The sequence below is a fragment of the Monodon monoceros genome, unplaced genomic scaffold, assembly GCF_005190385.1.
Source record: "Monodon monoceros isolate NGI ecotype Baffin Bay Population unplaced genomic scaffold, NGI_Narwhal_1 Super_Scaffold_3, whole genome shotgun sequence".
NCBI lineage: Eukaryota > Metazoa > Chordata > Mammalia > Artiodactyla > Monodontidae > Monodon > Monodon monoceros.
The window spans coordinates 23,077,772-23,098,719 of NW_021703780.1; the positions used below are offsets into that span (position 1 = coordinate 23,077,772).

Genomic DNA, 20,948 nt, shown 5'->3' on the forward strand with positions numbered 1-20,948 from the left:
CTGAGGAAAGAACCAGAGAGGAGCCAAAGAATGCTACTGGGCCCATGTTTGCCTAAAGGGGTCCATGTTGTGACTATACGAATTCAAACGCTTACCTTTCTGCAGATGAGTGAATTTAGAATCACTTACAAGGTTCATTTAACTTCATCCAAAATGGCAGGTTAAAAAAATTGTTTTTAATAACTCTAAACCCACCACCCAAAAGAATCAGATGATAAACAGTACGAAACACGTCCACACACATCCTCCTCCTCTATCCCATCCTCCCACACACCCCATTGGTAACCACAGTCCTTTCATTCATATTATAAGAAGGGTATCGTAAGGTAGAGTTTTTTGTTTTTGTTTTTGTTTTTTTTGCTGTATGCGGGCCTCTCACTGTGGTGGCCTCTCCCGTTGTGGAGCACTGGCTCCAGACGCACAGGCTCCGCGGCATGTGGGATCTTCCCAGACCGGGGCACGAACCCGTGGCCCCTGGATCGGCAGGCGGGCTCTCAACCACTGCGCCACCAGGGTGGCCCAAGGTAGAGTTTTTTAAGACTTTTTTTTTCACTCAGCATTGTTAAGATTCACTATTGTAGTAGATCCCATTTCAAATTGGAAGTAGCTTTGCTGAATCCAACAAGGCTGCTTATCACTGCTCCAGGTGCTGCTGTTAATAAAAATTCAAGATGCTGCTCCTAAAGCACTGGGTCTACTGGAGATAAAGCAGACCCAATGTGAGACCCTTTAAGTTAGCCTGGAGACAGCTCCATCAGTCCAGCAGCAAGGATCAGGGAGTCTATCCTAGGGGCACATTTTCTTGGACTGGTACAAGCAAAGTGCCCTCTTTGTGGGCTCTTATCTTTCCTCCCTGCCCCAATGTACTACATTAAGTGAAACTGGAATGCGATTCTGACTGGGTCTCTTCACCTAGTTTTCCAGTCGCAAATCCTGAGTCTAGAGTAGACAGAGTTATTGTTAACGTCCCAGGTCAACAGACTGGCACTCCAAGCCTTCAGTTTCTGCTCTGCCTTCCCATGTGGAAAAGCATAATCCATAGATATTGTGAGGCAGGATATGATGTATATGGTCATGTGTTCCACCTCAGTATGAATTCTGGCCCTGCTGCTTCCTAGCTGTGCACCTTGGATAAATTACTATCCTCTCTGTGCTTCAGTTTCCTTGTGTAAAATAAAGGCAATAGTACCCACTTTGCAGGGTTGTTATGAGCATTAAATAAGCCCTTGTCCATAAAGCACTTCATATTATGTGCTAAGCACTGCTCTGTATCTGTGTAGTATTTTATATACATACATAATATATGTTATCATATGTATTTATATCTATTGAGAGCATTCAGCCAAAGCTAACCTAGCCTCATGGAAGCCCCTCTCTTTAGCTCCTGGTTATTTCTCTTAAAACCTGATGAATAAATGAATGAATTAGGACATACCACCAATTCATGATCTTCAGCCATGAACCACAATGCTGGGTACAGGACTAAGTAAGACCACAAAATCTTGTCTTCTGAGGCCATGTCCAGAAGCGGGAAAGATCCAAATACCCTGGAAAGGAGCTGTTCTCTCAGCCTATCTTTCCTCCTTAGGACGTGGTGACCTCCATGCCCCCAAGGGCTTAGGCTGCTGCTTCTGAGTTGGGAAGCAAGTTCTGGGCTCTTTGATCTACACCGAGCATTGCTGCATTACCCCACTGTTATAAAAAAGGACTTGAAAGAACACTTTCCCAGTGAAGTGACAGGATTAACAAAGCTGTAGGCTGTGGATGTCCAACGCTACTTTCCCAGCACCATTAGAAAATAGTAACATGGTACTGTTTTTATCATCCAGTTGGAAGTAAAATACTGGCCAGAATGGGATTCTGGACCCACATGAACCCAATCCTACCAAGACCCAGAAGACAACAACAGTGTAAACAACATCCATACTCACTTTATTTTCAAACAGAGGAGCATGTACCCAAAGAGAAGCAGGACTCAGAGCCACTGTGGGAGCTTTTGCTCAAAGTGATCTGCCTTGGTCTTCTGACCTCAGAACACCTCGTGATCCAATGGCCATGGGGATGGAAGTGCCCCTTGATGGTACACATATTAGAAAGGTAAATCCCCCCATCCCTCAAAGGAGATGGGAGAAAAGGAGACAAAAGTCAATGAATCCCTGGCATACTGCCCCGGAATCCTTCCAGGGATAGTGTATGACTGACCATCAGTCCACAAATGTGAGTGGGAGGGGATGTAGGAACAATGGATGGTGCTGGGCAGAAAATTATCCTGGATGACGTGCATCCAGCACCTGGATAGACTTTTCATTAGAATGAAGGGAGCTGACAAAGCCCTCAAAAAGACAGAAAAGAGCACATTGATTAGAATATTATCTCATAACAGAGGTGGGACCATTTCCCACCATTATTGTAAAATAACAGTAACTAATCAAAACACATATAGATCTCTTTAATGGAGTTAATAAATAAAACTACGGCCAATTGGGAATCAGGGGTAGAGGTACTATTCCCAGGAGGAAAAACTGGGACAAAAGGGAGCCATGCTGACAGGACTTCCTAGTCCAGCTCTAGGTTCTTAGAAAGAAGCCCTAGTTCAGAAATGACAGCAAATACCCATGATCACTATGTGGGGCTGAGCCAAGGTGTTAAATATCTTGAATGGCTCTCCGAACCCAAGATTATCCATATTCTTTATCCCCTCCAGTAATGTGTTAAGACCAAGAAGTGTGGAACACTGGAGGTGGACATGTGGTTTTTATTTCCGGGCAATCTTAATACTTCTCATTACATCTCACAATTTTCGTGGGAAGGGAGGGGATGGCAGAGAACATGGACATCCTGTCTTGCACTGCAGGGCTCGGAAAGTGGTAAGGACATCCAGCTGTGATGGGCAGGAAGTGTCAAGGCAACAGGATGCCTTATGCCTGGGGTAGGAGTATGGTCAATGGCCCTTTTGGCCTGAGTTCACCTCCTCAAGGGGAGGTCTCCATGGAATGACCATGATTCCCAACATGGCCAGAAAACCCATCGATCCCACTCATGGGGCAGATGATCAGAGGAGCTGCGCTCTTCCCTCCCGAGTAACTCAGACTGAAGTAGGGCCGGACAGGCCCACAGAAGGTAGCATGAGAGAAAGTAAAGGTGTGACACCTCTCTGTCACATTGTAGAAGGAGACCTCGCCAGCATCATAGTCCAAAAAAATCCCCACCCGTTGGAGAGGGGTCCGCAGGGGGAGGGCAGTCATTGGGGAGGTAAGAGCCCAGTACTCTTTCCCATACCACAAGGACACTGCCCAGAATCCATTCTGGGGGGCCGAGGTTACTCCGCCTTTTCTGCACACTGAGTCTTCACAGACACCTATGGTCCACTTGGCTTTATCTCCCACCTCTACCTCCCAATAATGTCTCCCAGCGATGAAGCATGGAGAGCCCAAGACACAGGGAAACAGATTGAACCGCTCAGGGTTGTCAGGCAGGTCCTGCTGGAGGTAACTGTACCGCACTTGCCGCAGGTTATCAGAGAGGATCAGGCTGGGGTAGGCCGTGTCTGGATCCAGAGTCACATCCACTGCAGAGGAATAGAAGGGCAGAGGAAGGTCAGCCGAGAGCCAGGAAAGCCCACTCTGAACACCCAGCTTTTCTCCTACCCGCTAAGAAGAGAATATGAGCTCTCCAACAAAGGCACATTCATCTTACACTCAATTACATCCTGAAATTGACATTCCAAAAGTTACTGTTTGGATTAGCTAGTTACTTCTTTTAGCTAGGATATATTGAAAGTACTGAAATTTTTACCTCTATTTGCTTTTTCACATCTTAAACCACAATATCCATTATTAAGCTGAATTTGAGGTTTTCTTACATGTATGTCCAATCCCTTAATCTAAAAGTCTTGGGGACCAGAAGTTTCACAGAATACAGAATTTAGATAGACAGGGTGTGGTATAGCACTCTAAAACCAAATATCAACAGATCTGCTATGAAACATATGAATGTTCACATTACATCGGATAAAGGCACTAGTCCCACATGCATCTTACAATCATGTGGTGGTTTCCTGTTTTAAAATCACTGGCATATATTCTCTCATTTGCTCTTCATACCTGGTTCAGAAGGAAGACTCCCAAACATTCTCTCTCTGAACCAAAGCTCAGCTAGGTTGACCGATTCCCACAAAAGATTGATGACAGGCAACTGGTGGAGGTGACCAAGAACCCCAGAGGCTTGGTTTTTGGTTCAAAAATCTGTTCACAACAGTTGCCCATTTTTTCCCTCATGTCATGGGTATACCTCATATCTCCAACCAGACATTTAACTCCAAGGATAGGTCAGTGTCTTATGCTCTTTTGTTCCCTCTACAGTACCCTGCACAACATTAGGAAATGTAAGACATAAGCAAAGTATTCAAGTAATATTTGTTGAAAGAATTAAATGTGGATTACAGCCAGGGGATATCAATGAAAGAAGACCCACTGTATGTAGAGTCCCTCTGTTCATGAGGAGGATCTCATGAAACAGAAGGCGGTCCTGTGACTGTGGAAAGTACAAACCTCAGTTCTGAGTACCTATGAGGTCACAGATTTACCCAGTGTCTCTGAACCTGAGGTGTTGGTGATGGTCAAGGAGAGGGAGAGTTTCAACTCTTGCTCTGAGGCACAGAGAAGGGATGACAGCAGATTCCTCTTAGGCTGTCCCTAGCACTCAGAATAAGAGGTGAGCTCAGTAGTTTTGGAAGGATGACTGCCTTTTGTAAACCACACACTGCCCAAGGCTAAGTGGGTAGAGCAGCATACCAGTGTACTAGCAGTGGCAGTGCTCTACTTTTTGGAAACTGTAGTTTCACCTCTATAATCCTTCATAGCTCCTGAGTTTGATTTCCTCCTATTCAAAGGTCCATGGTTTCAGCTCTGAAGCACTTTAGGAGGCAAAGATATTACAAACCCATAGAAACAACTGATGTATTTTTGTGATTATTATCATTTTTCATACATGTAACCTAAAGGATCCTAATTAGGCACTTTCCAAAATCATTCACAATAATAGTTACGTTGATAAGGATTTTTACTCCTTTTTCCAAATGGTTTTGTCTCCTATCACCCACCTGAGTATAACTGGGCCTCTCTCAATTCTAAAAAACAAAAGAGAGAAGAAGTTACAGAAGTCATCTGAATATTTCCAGGAATACCTAAGAGATGGAGCTTTGGTTAGAGTCATCATAAAGCAATGGTTTCCATTAGACACCCCAGAACCCCTGTTGTCAGTCATGCACTGATTTCTTCATACAGTGTATGATTCCATCTTCCAGCCTAGAGCTCAAAGGGAAGAGGGATTGGAAACTTTGGGCAGAAGAATAACGACATGCCCGAGATTGGTAGCCTATGGGGCCAAACTGAGCCAAGATTAAGGATTCCACCCTCCAGTGGGCCAGCTGGCTCTGCAGGGGGAGATGGAGGTTCCAAGTCCGCATCATAGATAACTCTTGGCTTTCATAAGCAACCTGTTCTAGGGGATGAGTGGTTCAAGTGACATCCACTACCAAGCTGGAGCAAACAAGACCATTTGCAGTAAAATGCTTTTACAGTTGAAAAAGCATTTTCACAGATACGTTCTCAGTGAGCCTTTTAAGTGACAGGAGAAGAGTAGGAAAAATAAATGAGTCAGATCAAGGAACGTCATGTCTGAGCTTCTGGTATTAAGTGGAGTTTCTCCCTGTTTTGCTTGTGAGCATTCCCTAAGTCTACATTGCTAGATGTGAAAAAAGTATGTATCTGAAAAGATACAATGCAAATAAAGTTTTAGCATATACAGGAAATTATCAGAATTATGGGGATTTGTAATTTGTACTAAATGAGAAAAGGGATTACCTACATATAAGGATTTCAAATTCTACCACGCTGCCTAGAATTTTAGCATTTAGTATACAGCCATATGTGCTGTATGCTCATACGTGATCACGAGCAGAAAATTTTGTACTAGGAAGAGCATCCCTTAAATACCTTGAACATTTTATTTAATAAACATAAATGTAGGGTTTATTACGTGTCAGGCTCCATTCTAAAAGGCTTTAGAAATGGTAACTAATTTAACTTAATCCTTACAACCCTGTGAGGTAAGAGCTACTATCCTCCTCATTTTACAGATGAGGAAATTACAGTGTAGAATCCTTATCAAGTGGCAGGGCTGGGCACAGGACCCAGGCAGCCGGACTCCTGAATCCCTGTTCCTAACCACTTCCCTCGAGGTTCTGCCTCAATCAGTGCTGCTTGATTCCTCCTGTCCTGGTCAGCACCAGTGCCCACACACAGCAGAAACTATAAATTATAACCACAAACACTAACTCAAATGAAATGTAGCTAGGATAGTTTCTGTTCATTCTCTTTCTCAATTAAAAATAATTTTAAATAATCAAACTAATTCTGGATTAATTATTGGATTGCATATTTTTCTCTTCCATTAATGTAGATTAAGAAATGAGTGCAGGGCTTCCCTGGTGGCGCAGTGGTTGGGAGTCCGCCTGCCGATGCGGGGGACACGGGTTCGTGCCCCAGTCCGGGAGGATCCCACATGCCGCAGAGCGGCTGGGCCCGTGAGCCATGGCCGCTGAGCCTCGGCGTCCGGAGCCTGTGCTCCGTAGCGGGAGAGGCCATAACGGTGAGAGGCCCGCGTACCGCAAAAAAAAAAAAAAAAAAAAAAAGAAATGAGTGCATATAGTTAAAAGGCTTCAAATTGAAACAAGAGGCTATTAATTGAAAAAATTAACAAAGCAAAAAGGAAGATGTAAAGTATGAGGGGAGGCCGGCCAGCGGGTATCGCGCATTTCCCATTTTCCCACACTTTAGCGTTCATCTTCCCAGGAAACTTCAACGTCAAAAGCCCATTAAGTAGATAAATTTACCTTGGATTTTCTCCATATCTGACTGCATTTTTTCTAAGGAGAGAAAAGAAGATGTTTAGTTTGCATCCCATTATCTGGCTGGAAAATACATCCTCTCAGGCAATATAGTTATTGAGAGCATAAACCCTCATGGATCCCTCTTCTTACATTACCTGTGAACTGCTTTAGACTCTCAGTCAAGAACAGACACTTCTGGGCAAAAATGTGGATTTTCTCTTGCAGATCTGGAGGTGTGATCCAGGGTTCAGGGATCCTGATTCTTTCAGCCCTAAGTTTTAAAAAAAAAAAGCAACAAAAAAACAAGTGAATCCCTCCCCCAACTCCACAACCTTTCAGGGTCCAGGACAAACCTGGCTAAACTGGCCAACACAGGTGGACAATCTTTAAAAGCAGCCACTCTAGTCTTTTTCCTATCCTCCTTCTAGACTACGATCCTCTGGACCAGAACAGGAGAGACATCTTATTCACCTTCTTATTCCCCCACAGTACTAGCTCCTGGCTTTTCACATGGCATGTCCTCAAAGATTTACTGAATTAAACTGAATATAAGCCTGACCTTGCCAGAAAGCACTAGATTCCATGATAAAGTCCTTGATATTTGTGGTGGGCAACGACCCATAATCCTCAGGTTCCCAAATATGGAAAGAATGACATCTTCAGACAGATAGGTACTCTCTGGACAATACCCAGTTACCCACCACCCCCCTCAAGGGGTCTATGGCAAAGACTGACTGCTAGTTGCCCACCCAATATGCCTTCTCCCATCTTCCAAATTTTACTGGGTTCATGCCTGACTGGTCTAAATTTGACCTTGTGACTCAGTTCTGGCCAATGAGAGGTAAGAAGTATCTTGCGGTAATTTGAGAAGTCTGCTTAAAAAGGAATGTGGGGCTTCCCTGGCGGTTCAGTGGTTAAGAATCCGCCTGCCAATGCTAGGGGACACGGGTTCGAGCTCTGGTCCGGGAAGATCCCACATGCCACGGAGCAACTAAGCCCATGCGCCACAACTACTGAGCCTGCGCTCTACAGCCCGTGAGCCACAACTACTGAGCCCACATGCTGCAACTACTGAAGCCCGCGTGCCTAGAGCCCGTGCTCTGCAACAAGAGAAGCCACCACAATGAGAAGCCCGTGCACTGCAACGAAGAGTAGCCCCTGCTCGCCGCAACTAGAGAAAGCCCGCGCGCAGCAACAAAGACCGAATGCAGCCAAAAATAAATTTTTTTTTTTAAAAAGGTTTCTGGTTATATAAAATAATAAAATAAAATAAAAAGGTATGTGATGTGACTTATCTTCTTCCTGCTGGTTAGCATTCTAGGAACTATCTTGGACTGTAAGAATGAGGACTGTATCTTACAGATGACAGAAGGGTAAATGGAAAGAAACCTCAGAGTCTGATGATCACTGGAGCCACCAAACCAGCCCTGGGCTACCTACTTGCACATTTTTCATGGTGACAAAATTTTAAAATTATGTTTAAGCCTTAAGCCAACGAAATTTTGGGTTTCCTAACTCAGAGAGCCAAACCCAAACCTTAACGTCCCAAAATGCTAGAATCGAAAGGATCTATCTCCCTGTTTGTTCAGAGCTAGACTGGTACCAAAAAGTTAAAGTAGTAGTAAAAGTGAAGGGAGTATTTGTTGGGGTCACTTGGCAGGGACTAGTACAAGTTCCAGCTCATCACCATCCCATCTCAGCAGCCCTCAAAAAGCTCAGTTCTATCAACAGTTCTGTCCACATAGCCCTCCCAGCCATCCTACCCCATCTATGTGCCACCCCCCCATATCTCCTCCAATGCTCCCGCATAATCAAGCTGCATTTCCTCTGGAGGGTTTTCACCCTTCAGGGTTTTAATTAGCTTCAAAGTTCAGTTCCCTCAAAGTCAGGCTCCGCCCCAGTAGGTACCAAATATTATGCCCCCAAGGCCTATCCCATTTGTCCTTGCCATCCAACCCTGAAAACATAATTTAATCTTGGCTTCTTGCACATTCTGGGCTTCTCCTGCTTGGTCATGTCCCAATTCCCAGGTAGCTCTTCCTCACTTTCCATCTGATGATACAGTAGAGAAATAATGAGAACAAGAGCCAGAATCCAGGTAACTCATCACTCATTATATAACTCTGAGCTGGTCTCCCTTTTCTTAGACCATATTTTCCCCATTACAGAAAAAAGAAAGAGTCAGAAACAGAGACACAGAGAGACAGAGATAACAAAAAAGAAAGGATTCTGAAATGTTTAGGAAACAAAAACTATAAAATACCCTTGCACTTTGCCTAAGTCCCTGTAAGTCTCTACCCTCTCCATAGAAGTGTCCTCCCAAATGGACCCCCTACTCCACCCCTTACCCTTATAATTTGTCAATAATTCCTGAGTTTTACTGAGAAGAGCTGCACTCCATCTAGTTCTTTGCACACTAGTGACTCGCTTCAGGGACAGGCGGGACATGTGTCAACTTGGTAAGATGCCCTCAGGCTCTGGGCTCCTTCCAGAATTTCTAAGTATGAGGGAAAATCTTTTCAGGCTTGATTTAGCACGGGGGAGAGAGAAAACTGTACCTGTTCAACGTGTCTCCGATGTCCTATAAGAGAAAGGAAAAGGATAAGCATGAGAAATCATTCCTAACTTCCACTTTCTCTCACAGATGTTTGTTGAAAACCCAACTATGGGGTGGCTCTCCTGGGAGAAACCAGGGAGACAAGGAGCACAACTCACGGTCCAGGAGCTAAAAACTGGGCAGAGGAAACTGGGCTGCACACTATTCGCTATTCTAGCACTTCCTGCGCTCTCCTCCTGCACACTGGTCAAGGATCTCAAGATTTCAAATTTACTGACTCAAGCATCCCACCCTTGGACCACAACTGCCTGCCTGTCTAGCTTGATTTCTTTGACGTGTTACTGTGAAATCATTTCAAATACACAGAAAAGCTGCTAGCACAAAGAGCTCCTGTATACTCGTTCTCCCAGACATATTTATCTTTAGAATCATTTGAGAGGTCATTGTTTATATTATATCCCTTTACCCCTTTATGATTCTGTACCTCCTAAGAGCAAGTACATTTTCTTATATAACTATAGTACAGTTATCAAACTCAGGAAGCTGAATATTGATACATTTGTATAATCAACAGTCCATAACCTAATTTAATTGTCTTATTAATATTCTTTACAGCTACTCCCCTCCCCACTCAGGTAATCCAGGATCGTTCATTGCATTTTTATGATGACATGTGTCTATAGTCTGGAGTGGCTTTTGTGACACATTGCCTCAACACTGGCTAATTATTTTATAGAATATCTCTCTATTTGGGTTTCCCAGATATTGCTGTCATGATTAAACTAAAGTGTACTCTTTTTTTCTTTTTACTTCATTTATTTATTTATTATTTATTTTTGGCTGTGTTGGGTCTTTGCTGCACGCGGGCTTTCTTTAGTTGCAGCGAGCGGGGGCTACTCTGTTGTGGTGCGTGGGCTTCTCATTGCAGGTGGCTTCTCTTGTTGCGGAGCACGGGCTCTAGGCGAGTGGGCTCTAGGCGAGCGGGCTCAGTAGTTGTGGTGCATGGGCTTAGTTGCTCCACAGCATGTGGGATCTTCCCAGACCAGGACTCGAATGTGTGTCCCCTGCATTGGCAGGTGGATTCTTAACCTCTGCACCACTTAGGAAGTCCTCAAGCTGTACCGTCTTTGACTAGATATGCTGTTTGCTTCTAAATAAACATGATATTCACTTGTCCCTTATTGGTGATATTTTATAGCTACTATTTTTCCTTTTGTAATTAACAAGTAATCTAAAAGTGATACTTTGAAATTATGTTAATATGCCAGTCCCTATCAAACTCCCCCTCCCCTTAGGTTTAGCATCTGTCGATAATTATTGTCTAAATTAACTTTTAATATGATAGTTGCCTAATGATCATTTTCTACCTTCAAAATTCCTTCTAGCGCTTCCCTGGTGGTGCAGTGGTTAAGAATCCGCCTCCCAATGCAGGGGTCACTGTTTGATCCCTGGTCTGGCAAGATCCCGCATGCCACGGAGCAACTAAGCCCATGGGCCACAACTACTGCCACAACTACTGAAGCCCACGTGCCTAGAGCCCGTGTGCTGTAACAGAAGCCACTGCAATTAGAAGCCCACGTACCACAACAAAGAGTAGCCCCTGCTCGCAGCAACTAGAGAAAGCCCACGTGCAACAACGAAGACCCAACGCAGCCAAAAATAAATAAATAAATAAAATTTTAAAATTCCTTCTACATTACTTAGTCAACATTCTACTGGAGGGAAGAATTTTCCCTTATTTATTATTAGTATGGACCCATCAATTCGTACTTTATTCAATGGGTTATAATCCATCACTGTTCTTATTTATATTGGTGCTCAAAATATCCGAGATGTGGCCAGAGAGAGTCTGTCACTCTTTCTCGTAACTCCTCTCATCACATTCTCCCCATTCCCATTATTTTCTGATTTATCCTTCCAGTCTTCCCTTTGCAAAAATAAACAGATACATGTATTTTCCAATTATCTCATCTTTCTTACACAAAAAGTAGCACACTCTATATTTTGCACTTTGATTTTTTTCACTTACCAATATATTATAGAAACCACTCTGTATCAGTTCATAGGTATATTTCTTTTTTACAGTTGCCTAATATTCCTGTGTGAGTGTGTGTATACATATGTACAATGTTAAATACAGGTAGACAATAGTGAACATCTTGCCCACTTCCTGACCTCAGTGGGAATGCTCTAATTTCCCCACATTAAGTAAGATTCAGCTTACTTTTCAAGTGACTACTACCATGACCCCTCTTCCCCATGGAGCCCACAACCCCTCTTTTTTCTCTACTTTTACTTATCATCCAGTTTTTTTTTAAATAAATAAATTTATTTATTTATTTTTGGCTGTGTTGGGTTTTAGTTGCTGCACACGGGCTTTCTCTAGTCGTGGCGAGTGGCGTCTACTCTTTGTTGCGGTGAGCGGGCTTCTCATTGTTGTGGAGCACAGGCTCTAGGCACACAGGCTTCAGTAGTTGTGGCATGCAGGCTCAGTACTTGTGGCTCACGGGCTTTAGAGGACAGGCTCAGTAGTTGTGGCTCATGGGCTTAGGTGCAGTTGCTCCGCGGCATGTGGGATCTTCCCGGACAAGGGCTCGAAGCTGTGTTCCCTGCATTGGCAGGTGGATTCTTAACCACTGCGCCACCAGTGAAGTCCCTATCATCCAGTTTTGATTTCACGGTCCATGTGTTCAAAAATATTCTCACAAATACCTTCTACCTTAAAAACATGGGCAAACCCATAAAGATACAAATTAGTGGTTGCCACTAGGTAAAAAGGAATGAAGAATGACTGTCTAATGGGTACGAGGTCTCCTTTCGAGGTAATGAAAGTGTTCTGGAATTACATAGCTGTGATGGTTGCACAACACTGAGTTTACTAAATGTACTAAGTTGTACACTTTGAAATGATTAAAATGGTGAATTCAGGTTATGTATATTTTATCACAATCAAAAAACCAAAAAACAACAAAACAAAAAGCTCAAATCTTGCAAAGCCCTAATCCTGGATAAGCCCAACTACCTGCTCTCCCTATGCCTGGCACCAAGCAGTAACAGTCTGAAAAAGCAGGGACAAGAAAAAGGTCACACAACTGGGCAGACAAGTCCCAGTATAAACTGACGTCCACTGTCCAAGTAATTCTAATACATCTCACAAACCAGATGGCTTTCCCATACTCTGAAACAATAATTTCAGAACTTTCCCACATTCTTCAAAGCTCATATTTTCTCTAATCCCTGCTCAATGGGAGCAGATGGTCCTGCTTTTCTAACTTCAAAAGAGAATAAGAGCCAACGGGGGACTTCCCTGGTGGCGCAGTGGTTAATCTGCCTTCCAATGGCAGGGACTCAGGTTCGAGCCGTGGTCCGGGAAGATCCCACAGGCCACGGAGCAACTAAGCCTGTGCGCCACAACTACTGAGCCTGCGCTCTACAGCCCGCGAGCCACAGCTACTGAAGCCGTGTACCTAGAGCCCGTGCTCTGCAACAAAGAGAAGCCACCACAACGAGAAGCCCTCGCACCGCAACGAAGAGTAGCCCCCGCTCACTGCAACTAGAGAAAAGCCCTCACGCAGCAATGGAGACACAAATGCAGCCAAAATAAATAAATAAAATAAATTTATTTTAAAAAAAGCCAACGGGTTTTAGCGACCAAAGTGCACAACATGCCTGCATCTACCTGCCCCCATCATCCTTTCTTCCCATACAACAGAGGATCTTCCAAAACTAAGTCCCACACATATGCTTTAGTCACCTTTCCCTTCTGCCTTCTCAAAACAGCACATTAGTGATTAGTTCATCCTATAGCTTCAGTAATTTTCTTCACCTGAATCCTTACAACATAGGTGCTCCTTTCCACATTTTCTTTTAAAATATGTTTAGCTAGTTTCTTTAAGCATCCCCTCCCCATAAAGCCCCACAATCCTACCTCATCTCCGAGTATTTTTTTTAATATCTCCTTCACAGTCTTACTTCTTGAAATAGTCATTTACTCTTCAGTTTCCATTCACCCTCTGTCACCACAACTCTCCCTCATGTGGCTCCTGACCAAATTATTCCACTGTGGCAGAATATCAATGATTATCTGAGATGAAAATCATTGAGATGATAATGATTATTATCAAGATTATCAATAATGCCCATGTTTTTAAACCAAATGTATCTCAGCCCTTATATTATTTCACCTCAACTGCATTAGATTCTGTTGTCCACTCCCTCCTTCCTGAAACATTCTTCCTCCCTTGCCACATTCTCTGGTCAACTGTTCGCTTTGCAAGCTCTTCCTTCTCTCCCTGGCAATTAAATATTGGTGTTAGTTAAGGCTCAAGATTAAGACTTCTCGTTTTAATCTAAAGCAGGAATCAGTGAACTTCTTCTAAGGAAAAGGCCATACAGTCTGTCACAACTTCTCAACTCTGCTGCAACAGACAATACATAAATGAATGGGCGTGGCTATGTTCCAATAAAAAGTATGGATAATGAAATTCAAATTTTATAGAATTTCACATATCATGAAATAACATCCTTCTGATTTTTCCCCAACCATTCAAAACTGTAAAAAGCTTACTTAGCTTGTAGAACATACAAAAACAGGTGGCGGGCCATAATTTGCTGACCCTAACCCTATCCTATCAGCCCCTTTTTAATGGCGTTTATCAACACCAATGATACTTGTTTGCTCACTTCTTTATCATATGATCTCAACATTAGAATTTAAGTTTCAGGAGAGCTTATTCACCACTTAATTCCGGTGCCTAGACTAGTGCCTGACCCAGAATAGACAATTCATATGCACTGAATGAACAAATGACAGTCAGGCATCAGCTCATTTCCAGTGGTCTTCCTGGGTTGGGTGCATTGCAGCTTTATCACCTGCACTACCAAGATTAAATCACAAGACTGCTTGGGCTGACCACTCCCACTCAAGCGTTTCTTTGTTTTGTAGCTGTGGTAATACACACATACATGTTAAAATTACAGGGTAACTGGAGTGAGGAGGGTCTTTAAATGACATGTGGGCCAAACCCCTCATTACATAATGAGTAGATGAGGTCACTGAGGCCCAGAGAGGTTGAGAGCCTGTGATCAGACCACTTATCAGTGCAGGATGGGCCTGGGCATTAGGCCTCCCTTTTGCCCTTTCCATGAGACAGTGCAACTGACTGACCCAAGCTGTGTCAACCAGGTCCTCTATCGTACATTTCCCCTCCAACATGCCCAACAGAGAGCTTGGCAAGCCCCTGCTACTCCCACAGAGTTGGCAAGGCAGTTGGGAGTCCTGGATACTGCTTGGCAAAGAGAGAAGGGAGACCTTTTAGCAGGAGCTGTCTTGGCAGGGTGCGCTAAGCCTCACCTGCAGGAGCTCCCTGGTGGGCTGCTGCTGCTTCTCTTCCAGCTGGGCGATCAGGTTGCTGAGGTGGGAGATGTTGCAAGAGAACTGAGTGATGGCACCATTGATACTGTTGTAGATGGCCAAGTCTAGCTCCTCGAGACGGGCCAGGAGGCGATACTCATGCTCCTTCAAGGAGTGATACAGCTGCTCAAACTCCCAAACGATCTTCTCCCTCTCCATCTGGGTCAGGCTCTGTGTGGATGACAGGCAAGGGCAGTGAAGAGAGGAAAGGCTACTTCTAGAGCCCTTCATATTTCTCCCCTAGCTATCCACCCCAAGACCTCATCATTTCATTCAGGTATACTATTTACTGTGCAACAGTGATGCACACGCACATTGCTTATAAATCCTTTTCACGAACTTATACTTCTCCTGAAAGGAACAAGTCTTTCAATGCATAAACAATACAATATAATCTTAGAAATGAAAGAGTCCTTAAAGCTCAACTAATTCAGTGCTTTGCAAAGAGAATGCCATTGGCACCCTGGTGGGGGGGGGGGCAATTCTGCCTGCATAGGACTGTTCTTTGCATTGCAGGACATTTAGCATCCTTGCCCAACCCTCTCCAATCACTCCAACCAAACACCCACACACCACAGAGAGGAGGAGAGGGCAGTACTCACCTCGCTGAAGAACCAAAAGTCTAGTCCAACCTACCTATTTCACAAGTGAGGAAACTGAGGCCTAGAGAGGTAGTATTACTCTCTCCATCTATTCAACTGGCTACTGACAGAGCCAAGAAGTATGTCCAGGTGCCCTGATTCTCAAAGAAGTGCTGTTTCCCCCCTTTGACAATCCCCCCCAGAGAGGACACAGTGGTGTGTTTAATGATTTAAGTCCACTCAGGCTCACTAGAAGATTCTCCTTCAGTCAGACCTATTTTCAAGCAAAGGCAGCTGAGGTCTCAGTGGATTCTGTGAGCAGAACAAGTGGTGGTATCTTACGGCATCATGGGAATAAGTTCCCAGTCCAAAAGTTCTATACTACACCCTGGTCAGGACTGACAAAATTTCTCACAAGATGGTGCTAGACACTACTAGTCTAAGAGTTTGCTTTTCAGATGAAAATACCTCTAATAGATGGGAATTTGTAATATTTTATTTATTGTTCAAAACATGCTTAAACACTTAGATGGTAAACATATAAGTATATATTATAAAAGTCTCTATTTTTTTTTCCAGAACAAACCCCCCCAAATATCCCTATCACAAATCAGCACATTAGTCACTTGCTAAGGCTTTGGGAGACTAGGGGAAGGGAACAAACTGAAAAGTTCAGAACTGAACTGTCAAGAAAAGGAACATTCCAGCAAGAAGCAACAGGCAGGCTTACAGAAAGCCACTGTCAGCAACTGTCTGCAGAATGGTACAAAGGAGGCTAACTGTGCCCAAGCATCTCACCTGTATTAGCTTTGTCAGGGATCAACCTTGATCTGCACAAAGCTAGCAGATTAAACTTTTGATAGGTCAGATCTCTAGGGGTTCTAAACTCAGCTATTCCATCCTTTCCCCCAAAATGTGGGAGGGAATCCCTTGGTTCTCCAGGTGAATTCCCAACTGTCATATAAGGTTGTTCCACCCACACCTAGAAGTTCTGGGCGACGTGACTGCACAAGGTTAAGGGGAGCTTAACAGCCTCACAAAAAAAAAGAGAGTGACAGGCAGAACTGATATTACCTGTGAATTCCAAAGAACCTTACCAAGAGCTCAGCTCGTGCCTGTTCCCCCTGTGCCCGACGCCTCTTCTTTAGGTCTTTCACTCTTTTTAGGTGGTCCAGTTGGTTCTGGATTTGCTCCTAAGAAAAGCAAAAACAGGTGGGCAGTTCAAGATTAGGCAGACCATACCATCAATATGGCTATTCTGCTTATCACACGTGCAACCCACATTCCTGATGCCAAGTTCCTGGTTAGAGCCTATCCTTGGACCATACTGCCATCACCAGGGCACAGGGGTCACCAGACCTCTCCTTTGGTAGTTTGAATCTTAAATGGTGGGTCACCTACCTGCCCTTGGAAGGATACTGCATGGCTTAGTGGAAAGGTGAATGGACTAGGAGGCTTTAAGTTGTCGCTCTTTCACAGACGCGTACTGAGAAAATGACTTAACTTCTCTTATTTTCCTCTGGTGTGACATGGGCAAACACCACCTTCTCAACCTACTAGAGGGTTATCACCAGTGTGAGTAAAAGAATATTTTTGAAAGCACCATAAATGTTAAGTGAATAATTTTGCATGAATGTACTCACATTTAAACATGTACATAATTGTGTACATATTCCTGCAGTCCTCAAACACACAGATCATGCACTCCTTGAATGTTGCCTTACAACTGTTTTATATTTAATACTTTGTTTCCACGTTATTGTTTAGCTGTGCCAGTCTGTTGGTTCAAGAGTTCACAAAGGGATCCACACATCATTTTATTTCACTCAATCTTCATAACTGTGTTATCTCCTATGAGTCTCACGGTGGTTAAATGACTTAGGTAGTAAGGAGCTCGTTCTTTTCCGTGAGCTTCTAGAAGAGGACGGAGCACAGGGAAGTGCTGGGGAATGGAGAGGTGATGGGCCTCTGCTTGATGTGTATACAGCCAGTTAACGTCCGACTGCGTTTTGTCTCAGATCATCTAGGAGCCGACAGGAGTGCGAGCGTCTCTGAAGCTTGTCGTTGTGGACGTGGTTTTACGCATATCTTTTATACCGTCAAGAGGGGTCTCCATGGGCCGTCTTTATGTATAATGTGCCCGTGAGCGGGTAAACATAGAGGCACATAAGGAAATGAGAGTGGGGGTGGGGAGACTTCTGGCTTCCTCACCAGCTACAGGTTTTCCTCCCAAATCTGAGTGCCGAGGCTCTGGAGCGGACAGAGAGGAAATGACGGCTGTGAACCACACGTCCGGCTCAGCCATTTTCTAGGCGGAAAAAAGGAAGCCCCTTTGGCTCTCTCCTCCCTTTGTCCGACTCGCGCTCCGGCCCCTCCCCGCCCCGCACGCCCGGCCCTCACCTTGAAGCCCTCCACCGCCTCCTCGAGCGGCAGCACGCTGTGGCCGCGGTGCTCGCGGGAGCGGTCGCACACCACGCAGATGGGCATCTGGTCCTCCTCGCAGTACAACTTCAGGGGCTCGCGGTGTTTCTCGCACACGCCCATCTCGCCTCCGGGCCCCGACGGCCGCTCGGTGCGCAACTGCTTCACCAGCTGGGTCACGTTGGCCAGGTGCCGGTTGGGCCGCATGTGCCGCTGCGGGAAGGTCTCCCGGCACTGGGGGCACGACACATTGGTCTCCGCCGCGCCCCAGCAGCGGGCGAGGCAGGCGCAACAGATGTTGTGGCCGCAGTCGAGCATCATGGGCTCGACAAAGTACTGCAGGCACACGGGGCAGGTGGTCTCCTGCTGTAAGCACTCGGCCACGCTCCCGGAGGCCATGGCGCGGGCCCGCAGGGGCGCACGGGCATGGGCCCCGGCGCCCAGCCCTGCGCGGAGCCCAGCTGTACCGCGCTCCCTCCCGTTCGCTGCTTCTGGGCGGCGCCGGGAGGCGAGCCCGGCTGACGGAGGGCGGCTCCTCCCCGGCCCTGATCCCAGACGCGCCCGCGCGCTGGAACCCGGCGCCGCTGCGCCCGGCCGAGGGAGCGTGGGGATATTGCGGCCCCACCTAGCCCAGCGGCTATGCGAGGGGGCAGCTGGTCGGGCGCCGCCGGTTGGACTCGCAGAGCCAGGCGCTCAGAAGGCTCAGGACAACGTGGCCGCGTCCGAGCGGATCCCGGCAGCCCCGCAGACCTCACCCCGGCGCGAGCGGAAGGGGCGGCTCGGGGGCGGGGCTTGGCTCAGGCCTCCTGCGCACGGCAAGATTTTCTGGACTCAGGCCTGGATGATTTCCTCCGCAGAGGTCCGCGGAGGCCTAGCCGCCCGCCCTGGGGCGGACCGCGCGGGCGCGGGAGCCTTGGATACCGGTTACAGAGGCAGGCGGTGTCCGCGGGGTGCGGCGGGGACAGGGTATCCCCTGCCTGCACGCTCCGGGCCCGCCGCCGAGCTTCGGCGGCCCTGGGCCTGGATCCCTGGTCTTTTGTTGGGTTTCCTGTCTGGTGCCCACGCCTCAGCAAAGGCGAGAGAAAGCTAGCTTTGTGTTGGTGTGGTAAGAAGAGACATCTGGCCTCCCCGGGAGGCCGGAGGGATGAGGGTTGCAGACTGAGCCCCACCCGGCCTGTGAGGAGGTTTATCAAACAAACCCCATTTACAGGCGCTCGCAATTCTGTTTCGAAAAAGAAAGGCTTAATTATCAGGCGGCAACATTTCTGTGACAGAAACAGACAAGCCCAGTTCTGCTGCTTCCTATTGTACCTAAGCAAACTGGTTTACCATTCTGAGCTTCAGTTTCCTCTCTGATGAAATGGTAATAATTATACCCCAGCAAGGAGGGAGACTTCCTTACAACTTTTACTTTTTAAACCCTAAGTATGCTTATCCATTAAAATAATAAAGTACCCACTGCAAAGAGCTGTGTTGAATAGAACCTAAACATGCTTGCTCCTTCCTGAAGTATAGGGAGATTGGGAATCCTGTGGGTGACACAGTCTCTTTTCATTATCCAGTAAAGTTAAAAAAAAAATTTTGCGTTGTTCCCTCATCCCTACCTTGGTGTTTCCTCGTTTCCTTTGCTATTTTCTCAGTATTGTCCTTCCTCTAGATTTAATTGAATTTGGGCAGGCTTGCCTGTGTTAATTTAATTTACATTACTATACTTTGACCTAAATGATTTCAACAATGTCAGTTTGCAAATGTGTTTTAAATGAGTTAGTGACTGGTTGAATGTGACCAGTTTCCCTGTTTCTAGTCTTTTTCTCTAACCTATTTACATAACACTTCAATAACTCTTACATGTCTGTCAAGGTTCTAATTCAGGGCACACTTTTAGAATAGGAAGTGTTGTGTGCTCTCACATAGTCCAGCATACTTTATATGTCAAGTATAAAGTATACATAAATAAACTGAGGTCAGATACTTTAGTAACTCCATGAGGACAGAGACTTCTCTCCAGACCTTCTATGATCTCCATTATGCCTTGCACATAGATTTAATCACGTGAAAGGACTTCAACACTTGTTGAATTATTAGACTAATAATCAATTAACTTAATGATTCTACTGTCACATTTTATGCGTACTTCTTATCTTTATCACAGTTATTCATTTGTAAAGGGTGCAAACACAAATGGCTACTGGAGACAAGACGGTAATTTAAATGAGCAGGCCAGTCCAGGGTCGCAACAGGGAAAGATGGGGACAGCGAGTAACTGGAGGACAGATGAGGCAGCTACTTCTTACTGAGAATGTGAGCCCAGCATATTGCCAAATCTTTGATTTTCAAGAGAAGGCAGAAATCTAGAGATTTATGTGAAATTGATTGACTTTCAAGTGTTGGAAACTAACCAAAAATTGTAAAAATCATCTCTGCAAGATGAAATTGACCTCCTCACCTCCAGTTTGGGACTTCTGGTACAGCTATTTATTTTAATAAGTGCTTTTCAACCTTAACACAATATGGAAGGGACTGTCATTGACTACTTTATAGCCAATCTCCACTCCTTCCTTAAAGTTTTATTCCAGGTAGCAATATGCCCAGCTGAAAGATACTTTCCAGGTGCCTTTACTGCCAATACTATGGTATATTCATGAAGGCAGCTCTGCTGTATGAAATCTTGTCCAGCTGGTTATGGATGTGCTCAGGAACACCAACTCACCTAGCGCTTCTTTCACACTTCAACATGGCCCTGAGATTGTAGGTGGCTAGTGATATCTATGTGGAAGGTTTTGGGTGGTCATTCTGAGAATGCTTCTTAAAGGAAGACTACTCAGCTGCAAAGCATACCCTTTTAACATTCCCCCTTCCTAATTCTTCCAGCCTGGAATGTGCACGTGATGGTAGGAGGTTGACCAGCTGTCCTGGACCATGAGACAATCTTGATGGAAGCCTGCACTAAGATGATATAGTAAAAGGTAAAGAAGCCTGGGTCCTTATTCACTGCAGAGTGCCTGCATCTAATTATATATGTAAGAGAGACTAAAGCAGCTGTCCTGTTTAAGCCACCTATTTGGATTGTCTGCATATGCAATG

At 45.2% G+C, this 20,948-nt stretch overlaps 1 protein-coding gene across 1 annotated transcript; it reads right to left on the bottom strand.

The window, feature by feature from the left end:
• Positions 1–1,913: 1,913 nt before the first annotated feature.
• On the bottom strand, positions 1,914–18,605 carry LOC114907274 (zinc finger protein RFP). Its single transcript, XM_029242764.1, has 8 exons — positions 17,844–18,605; positions 16,541–16,636; positions 14,803–15,033; positions 9,451–9,473; positions 7,048–7,163; positions 6,896–6,928; positions 5,102–5,128; positions 1,914–3,568 (listed from the first exon to the last, which is right to left on the bottom strand). The coding sequence occupies exons 1-8, from the start codon at positions 18,261–18,263 to the stop codon at positions 2,973–2,975; spliced, it is 1,542 nt and encodes a 513-aa protein (XP_029098597.1). The 5' UTR covers positions 18,264–18,605; the 3' UTR covers positions 1,914–2,972.
• Between the last annotated feature and the right edge of the window lie 2,343 nt (positions 18,606–20,948).